The 8,943-nt window shown below is 39.5% G+C and overlaps 1 protein-coding gene across 1 annotated transcript in view; it reads right to left on the bottom strand.

Moving 5' to 3' along the window:
- LOC107587999 (protein tweety homolog 2-like) overlaps positions 1-8,943 on the bottom strand; it is a 50,916-nt gene that overhangs the window by 40,236 nt on the left and 1,737 nt on the right. Inside the window, exon 2 of the mRNA XM_016275981.1 lies at positions 5,977-6,149. Coding sequence (XP_016131467.1) covers positions 5,977-6,149 — 173 coding nt within the window. The remainder of the gene's footprint in view (positions 1-5,976; positions 6,150-8,943) is intronic.

Here is an 8,943-nt window from a genome sequence, read left to right on the forward strand (position 1 = left end):
AGCACGTCAGACAGATGAGGGAAAGGATAGACCGGGTCATGCCATTAGTCCGGGAACACTTGACGAAAGCGCAGCAGGCCCAACAGCGCCACTATAACCGGGCAGCCCAACCACCGGAGTTCCAGCCTGGAGACCGAGTCATGGTCCTAGTCCCTAATGCTGCCTGCAAGTTCCTGGCCACCTGGCAGGGTCCCTACATGGTGCTGGAAAGGATTGGGCCGGTGACGTACCGTGTGCGCCAGCCAGGGAGGAGAAGAGCCGAGCAGCTCTACCACATCAACCTGCTGAAGAAGTGCGTGGGGACTAGAGACCAGCTCGCGGCCCTCGCCGTCTCTGACCCCGTGGTTGTTGACGTCAACCCCCACCTCTCGGCTGCCCAGAAGAGGGAGCTGCAGCACCTGGTCGGTCAGTTCTCTGATATATTCTCCTCCAATGTCCTGCAGCACGACATCTGGATGCCGCCAGGGGTCGTCGTCAGGCAACGGCCCTACCGCGTCCCTGAGGCTCGTCTACGTTGGACCTCACCAAAGGCTACTGGCAGGTGCCCCTCTCTGAGAATGCCAAAGCTAAGACTGCAGGAGTAGAAGGTGGAGGCGGTACGCCCCGCTCCGAGACCCGAGACCAAGACCCAGGTACGATCCTTTCTAGGGTTGGCGGGGTATTATCGCTGCTTCATCCCCAACTTCTCCTCTTTAGCCGCCTCCCTGAGAGACTTGACAAGGAAGGGGCAGCCGGAGAAGGTACAGTGGACACCAGCAGCGGGGGAGGCCTTCCAGAGGTCCTCATCTCGGAGCCTGTCCTCCGAGCCCCGGACTTTAGCTGCCCCTTCCTGCTGCAGACGGATGCCTCTGACACAGGACTGGGAGCCGTCCTGTCACAGATCCAGGAGGGTGAGGAGCATCCGGTCATCTACATCAGCAGGAAGCTGATCCTGGCCGAGAGGAACTAAGTGACCCGTTACACATCCAGGAGAAAAGAAACTTGTCAACGCTGCCCCACGACTTTTATTAATAACAGTTTAAATACTGAATCGCTACATTATATTTTCCAGCAACAAGAGGATAAAATCTCTGTTTTTTAAGCAGACTCACTTGTAGCGTCTGCGTAGAATCATGCATGATCTTTGGGTTTTATGGCTTAAGAGACCCTTTTAGCTTTTGACATTTGCATATAAATTACAGTCCTGGTCACAGACTTTACACTTATATGGGTGCTAAATGGCCAATGGTTCCCCCCACTATCAAGGAGATGCTAAACAGTTTCACCACTTTCGTCTCCGCATTGAATTTCAAACACATTCCAAAGAGACGTAAATGACCCCCGGGGCCAGGCACCAATTGGCCTGGCTGACCAGCAAACTACAACATGCTCACATAACACACACACACACACACATAAAGACATTTCTTTATTTAGACTATAATTAATCAGTTATAATTGTATCTGGTATATGCATGTGTTGTTTGTATATTTCCCTATTGTATTAGCCTAGTTACAACTCCTTATTTGTATTAGTTAGACTCTCAATGCGTATATTCAGGTATATGAGTGACAACTGATTGTCTCTGTTTGCTGCTCACAATTCGAAGTCAATGAATGTTTTGAACCCTTGCTACATATGTTAAATTACTGCTAGCACTGCATAAATGAGGAAAGTTATCCTTCTTTGGCCAGGAAAATAATCTTTCTTTGAATTGATAAATGATTATTTTGTCTGCTCGGTGGATGGACAGATCAAGTAATGGTTATATTGATTCTGCTACAGTTAATTTGAAGATCTAATCTAAATATTTATTTTTAATCATAACCAGTTATAATTAGTCATAAATATTTCCCTTTTGAGCTGATTTACTACACACTCTAAAAAGAGAAACGCACAGCAATGCATACACGCAATTTTCATCTCTCTCTCGAATTGGCAATATTAGAGAAAAGGGTTTAGCGATTTCTAATTATTGGGGGGACTAGCCCCCCTCAATGCCTACGGTGGTTATCGCCCTAATCAGACATGAAAATATGTTGTGGCACTATCGTGCCGTCTATAATGATATGATGTTAGTTAGCAAATATTAGCGATTTTTTGCAAACATTTCTTTGAGTAACATGACCGTAAATATGAACTCACGATTGAATGTAACATAAAACAAATGATTACTTTTCATAAAAATCTTTATTAATGCCAAAAATGCTTACATTTATGTGTCTTTTTGTTCGATGGGGCAGCCATGTTGCCCCTGAAGCCGGTTTACGCTGAGATAATTCATACCCCTTCGTTTGAAGTGTGGTCCCGAAAAATTTTCGTTTGAAGGGCTGTTGGGCCCTTCCCCTACCCCTACCCCTCCAACCAAAAGAGAATTGAGACACCCCTACCCCTTCCATGAACGCGCATAACGGAGGGGTAGGGGAAAGGGGAAGGGCTAAAGGGTAGAATTGGGATTGGGCCTTGGTGTGTAAGAGATTCTCACATGTTTTCATGTGTATTCATTCACTGAACATAATGAATCCTGTGACAGGTGTGTGCTGGTTAGCAGGGAATAAATTTACGCAACAGATCTCGGAGAGAGCAGAAGTGAAGGATGATTAATTCTCACAAAATTAGAATTGAGTTTCCTTCTTATTTCCTGCCAATTGGAGCTGAAAGCAGCGGTTCGCGCTCTGATTTGCTCCGCCGTTTGGGAGATCAAGGAACTGTGTGTGAAGTCACAGCGTATCTGGCTTAAATAGTAAAACTATCTCTTCCACAGCTCACATCTCACCCATGAACCCATCGCATAACAAATCCAATCCAAATGCACCATTATCCCTGTCAAAATACAGCTGACATCCTAAATGAAATGTCACAGGTTAAAGACAATTTTATTCTAACTCTAAATGCCCTCTGAACTTTTCCTACTCAGTGGTTCTGAATGAAATGTGCACGTCTTGCATGACTCATCTTCTTTTTCTACCCCTTTCCCCCTGCAAGGTAAATTTTTGCATTCCACTGTGTTGCTTTTCCATTGTTTTTCTATTGGAACATTCATTTGATGGTCACGTTTGACCGCATCTCATGCATTATACAGTATTTTGAAAAAAAAGCTAAGCTCAAATTTAAATTCAAAAACACATTCTATGTGAACGGTGCCTATGCGTGTCCATGATTAAGAAAAACAAAAATCTTTCCATAATCCTGAAATTTTTGTTTAGGAGATAGTCAGTGGAGAGACAGAGAGGTGTTAAACTCAAAATATTAGATGAACTTGATGAATCTTGCTGCTTTGTTTACGGAGGTGATGTTACAGACAATAAGCTCAGACAGGAAAGACTTACCTCACATTGGTTTCATGCGGATTACTTTAACAGAGTATATTTGTTTTCGGTAAGACTTACTTCATTTAAAAGTAGACACTTCAGGCTTTCTTTAGATATATAGTGGGTACGGAAAGTATTCAGACCCCCTTAAATTTTTCACTCTTTGTTATATTGCAGCCATTTGCTAAAATCATTGAAGTTAATTTTTTTTCCTCATTAATGTACACACAGCACCCCATATTGACAGAAAAACACAGAATTGTTGACATTTTTGCAGATTTATTAAAAAAGAAAAACTGAAATATCACATGGTCCTAAGTATTCAGACCCTTTGCTGTGACACTCATATATTTAACTCAGGTGCTGTCCATTTCTTCTGATCATCCTTGAGATGGTTCTACACCTTCATTTGAGTCCAGCTGTGTTTGATTATACTGATTGGACTTGATTAGGAAAGCCACACACCTGTCTATATAAGACCTTACAGCTCACAGTGCATGTCAGAGCAAATGAGAATCATGAGGTCAAAGGAACTGCCTGAAGAGCTCAGAGACAGAATTGTGGCAAGGCACAGATCTGGCCAAGGTTACAAAAAAAATTCTGCTGCACTTAAGGTTCCTAAGAGCACAGCGGCCTCCATAATCCTTAAATGGAAGACATTTGGGACGACCAGAACCCTTCCTAGAGCTGGCCAAACTGAGCTATCGGGGGAGAAGAGCCTTGGTGAGAGAGATAAAGAAGAACCCAAAGATCACTGTGGCTGAGCTCCAGAGATGCAGTCGGGAGATGGGAGAAAGTTGTAGAAAGTCAACCACCACGGCAGCCCTCCACCAGTCGGGGCTTTATGGCAGAGGGGCCCGACGGAAGCCTCTCCTCAGTGCAAGACACATGAAAAAACACCTGAAGGACTCCAAGATAGTGAGAAATAAGATTCTCTGGTCTGATGAGAACTTTTTGGCCTTAATTCTAAGCGGTATGTGTGGAGAAAACCAGGCACTGCTCATCACCTGTCCAATACAGTCCCAACAGTGAAGCATGGTGGTGGCAGCATCATGCTGTGGGGGTGTTTTTCAGCTGCAGGGACAGGACGACTGGTTGCAATCAAGGGAAAGATGAATGCGGCCAAGTACAGGGATATCCTGGACAAAAACCTTCTCCAGAGTGCTCAGGACCTCAGACTAGGCCGAAGGTTTACCTTCCAACAAGACAATGACCCTAAGCACACAGCTAAAATAACGAAGGAGTGGCTTCACAACAACTCTGTGACTGTTCTTGAATGGCCCAGCCAGAGCCCTGACTTAAACCCAATTGAGCATCTCTGGAGAGACCTAAAAATGGCTGTCCACCAACGTTTACCATCCAACCTGACAGAACTGGAGAGGATCTGCAAGGAGGAATGGCAGAGGATCCCCAAATCCAGGTGTGAAAAACTTGTTGCATCTTTCCCAAAAAGACTCATGGCTGTATTATATCAAAAGGGTGCTTCTACTAAATACTGAGCAAAGGGTCTGAATACTTAGGACCATGTGATATTTCAGTTTTTCTTTTTTAATAAATCTGCAAAAATGTCAACAATTCTGTGTTTTTCTGTAAATATGGGGTGCTGTGTGTACATTAATGAGGAAAAAAATTAACTTAAAGGATTTTAGCAAATGGCTGCAATATAACAAAGAGTGAAAAATTTAAGGGGGTCTGAATACTTTCCATACCCACAGTATTTCCCTTTGTCTGGGTGTCAAGTATTCACAGAGTTTTCTTTTTTTTTTTGGCGTGTTTCAGAAAGAAGTTCAAGGAGACTGAGATGGCAGTAAGCACACCCTGTGCATTTTCTTTATTTTACAAAAGCACAGCGTTTTGTTGATATTGCGAGTGTATACAAATAAAAGTAGACCCTTTATGGTTTCAAATGTTGTATTACTCTTATCTACATTTTCAAAAATGACAGAACATTAAGTTATTTTTGCTTCTTTTTGCTTAAGTTCTCTTCTGCTGTTATCAGGAAAAAATGCAATGTGATCTTTTAAGTTGCTGTTTTGATACCTATGACATTTTTCAGTCAGTATTAAAATACTGAAAGAACTACGAGTTTCACTTTGTAGACTATTTTTTTTAGGTTTGATAACTTGAAAGCAAAGTAATTAGTAATCTGATTACTTTTTAAATGCAGTAATCAGTAATGTAATCAAATTGCAATTTTAAAGAAGTAATTAGTAATCTGTAGTGGATTACTTTTTTGAGTAACCTACCCAACACTGTTGAGAACACAGCCTTAGATTTGGTGACAAATGTTTTTTAATATTAATACACCATCAAGCTATTTTGTTAAAAGAAATTCCCCTAAGAAATAATAATAAACGTTTAAATATAAAAAATTCTAATGTTTACCAAATTTATTTGATCAATATGTAATATTTTAATATATAATTTATTCCTTTTATGGCAAAGCTGAATTTTCAGGATTCTTTGATGAATAGAAAGTAAAAATAAAAAAAAAACTTTATAAACATCTATACTGTCACTTTTGCTTAATTTAATGCATCCTTGTTAAATATAATCTAACAAGCATCATCTGCATCAGTTGATGTGTTAGGGACATGCAAATGATGTATTTAAAACAAGATCTAAACTATAAATAAAATCAGTCCCTGTTTCCTGGTGGGTGCAAAACAAAGTGAATGAACTCACCATATGACCAGACCGGTGATAACAGCAGCCCATGTGACACAGCAGGTGTCGGGCCTTTTGACTTCCTCAGCCTCTTCCCTTCGACGGCAGCACAGGCAGGTCAGATATGCGGACAGCACCAGCAGACTCAAACCCAGACCCACCGCAGACACACAGGCCAGGAAGATCAGAGACTGCCAAACAGAGTTAGGCAAACATGGGGCAGATGGTCAAATCAAACAGGAAGTAGACCGATTCATCTGTTGTCAGTGTTGCAATTCAAGAAAAAGTTTTAATTACATTTTCTAAATCAGCCTTTTTTGTCTTTCTTTCCACAGGATCATCAGACAAAAAAAAACACTTAAATAAAAAAATATATACTTTCGAAGAATCAATCTCGAACTAAACGTGTCCTTTGTAACCTTTAAATATTACTGGAAAACAAGACAAAAATACAGATTTAGTTTCAAACTAATGCAAACGTTCTGATCTACACTTGAATGTGGTACATAGTTATTTGTTTATTATGTGATGTTACCTATGAGGAAAGACATTGTGTTTTCCTGAATAGTCTATATGTAGAAACTGAAAAACCGAGATGACCGCATCTCTCAAAGAAGATGTATCTTGATGTTGTGCTTGTGTTCGTGGCAGCTGTGGGTGGATAAATCGCATAATGGTTGTCATGAGGGCGAGCTGGGCCCCCATGCGCACCACCATGGCTACCCACATGGACTGAGGCTAAACAGAAACATTCAGTCTTAGAGTTGAAACATCATGTGATGAAAGTAAAGCACAACAGCTCTGGAGTCTTGTGATCCAGGGCTAACAGAAGGACAGCCGGATATTGGATATAGATATATGAGATATTAGATCTATTATTAGCTTAAGAAAACACTGAAAAGGACTACTGCTCATGTTAATGCAAAACAAATACTTCTCCACGCTTTCAAATTTTAAAGTCACATCAAAAGCCAAAAGAGTGGTTAAACCATTTGCAAAAAGTTCACAATAAATAATCACAACATGCTCTTGGGAAATTCTGAGCAAAATTACTAAAATCACTAAAGGGTGGCCTGTAATTATTTTTAATGCTCAAACCACACAAGAACTTGAGGATTTATAGTCAAAAGCAAAATATAGAATAGCCGAGTAACAATAAACACTAAAAGGGCAAAAAAAAAAAAAAAAAAATCCTTGAGTGAAAAAGTAAGTGAAAAAGCCCCTAAACCCATGGAGATTCCACATGTGAAAACTTACTAATGCTGACTTTTAGTAATGATTATTGTTAATGAAAATCATATTTAGTTGTTTAGCTGTTTAAGTCAATTGTTTGAAATGCTTGAATGTGGACATACATTTGCATGTCACTGTTTGTATAGGCCACTTTAGGTAAAAACTATAAATAATGTTAAAAAATAATTAATGCCACTGTTGCAACAGTTTTACAAGGTATAAAAATAGAATGTCTGCATAGCGTTCCTCATAAAAAGTCAACACGTGTTGCCTATTTTTTATATTGTGTATTAGTATTTGTCACCACACGTTTTTCTCAATTTTTAAATACTGCATGGTATATACAGTTGCTAAATAAATAAACATGATTTATTGATCAGTAGTTTTTACTTTTAATACTCAAGTAGTAATACTCAAAACATTTCTCATCATGTTTTTCTAAAAACAAGCAAACACTGCATGACAGTCATTAACCATTTTTAAAAAAAGGATCTCTATATTTGTCCCATGCATTGTTATCAGAGGAATTTAACTACATTAAACCAAACTTCCTGCAAGTGCTAATGAAAAGATGCAGAGGAGAGATGGAGGCCTATGCATATATATAAGCAAGAATACATATTTCATATACATACACCTCCGTACAAAAAAGCATTGATAGTGCTATGGTATAGCGATGGCATCTGATTACTATATTCATCAAACAGATGCTTTAAAGAAAACCATTATGACACTACTAACATAGTATTTTTGGTACTTTTAAAGGTACATATTTAAAAGAGCACACCAAGGCACCAAAGACACCTAAAAGATTGTGAGAATTTGTCAATGCTTTTGAAAATGTTATGCCACCAAATCTAAAACCACATATAATAATTGCACACTGTCGTTTTCATGTGATGGGAATTTCAAATCTGTGCAATGCCAACACATCTCTTGATATCACTCACACACCCCTAAGATGATATTGGAAATATGTTCAGAAGAACAATTCCTGAGATTGATTTCAAATAAGAACTAGCAAGGGAATTTAACAGAGAGAAAGATTTGACAAGCAGTTTATTTTAGAACGAGAGATTAAATAAATTTGTGTTGCCACTCCATTGATTTCCTCAAGTAACCCAGAGAAATGTGACCTTGAACAAGGCATGTAATATACTTTTTGATAAAAAAAAAAAAACCAGCGGAAATATCGACTGAATCAATGAGCAAAATGTTCCTCTGGAGACAGCATTGTGTGCTAAGGTACAAATCACAGTAGAGTCTCTTTAATGGAGATCTGACACACCACCAGATACATCTGTGTTTACCAGATACTGCACATTTATAGAGTTCAGTGACAGACATTTAATCTCAGATCAAAGTCCCTAAATGCTTAAGGTACAAAATATATTCAATTATCAGAGTGTGGAATTCTTATCTTAATGGTAATGCATTTAGATTATGTGAACAGATAAAGTACGCATATAGAGTACAAGTTATAGACGTCAGCTCCTGTTTGAGATAGTTCTACTCAATCGAGTTAAGAGAAAAACCTTTGATCCATTACAAAATTACATTTCACACTAATTTCATCCTGCATGTTCCACTACTACACCTACAAGAACAGGCCACTGCTGGGCAGGGGAGGCCGGGGCACGTTGTCACATTGTTTACTCCCACGAATATTTACATATACAGGTGCATCTCAATAAATTAGAAGGTTGTGGAAAAGTTCATTTATTTCAGTAATTCAACTCAAATTGTGAAACT

This window comes from Sinocyclocheilus grahami, unplaced genomic scaffold, assembly GCF_001515645.1.
Source record: "Sinocyclocheilus grahami isolate Dianchi unplaced genomic scaffold, SAMN03320097.WGS_v1.1 scaffold97.1, whole genome shotgun sequence".
Classification (NCBI taxonomy): Eukaryota; Metazoa; Chordata; class Actinopteri; order Cypriniformes; family Cyprinidae; genus Sinocyclocheilus; species Sinocyclocheilus grahami.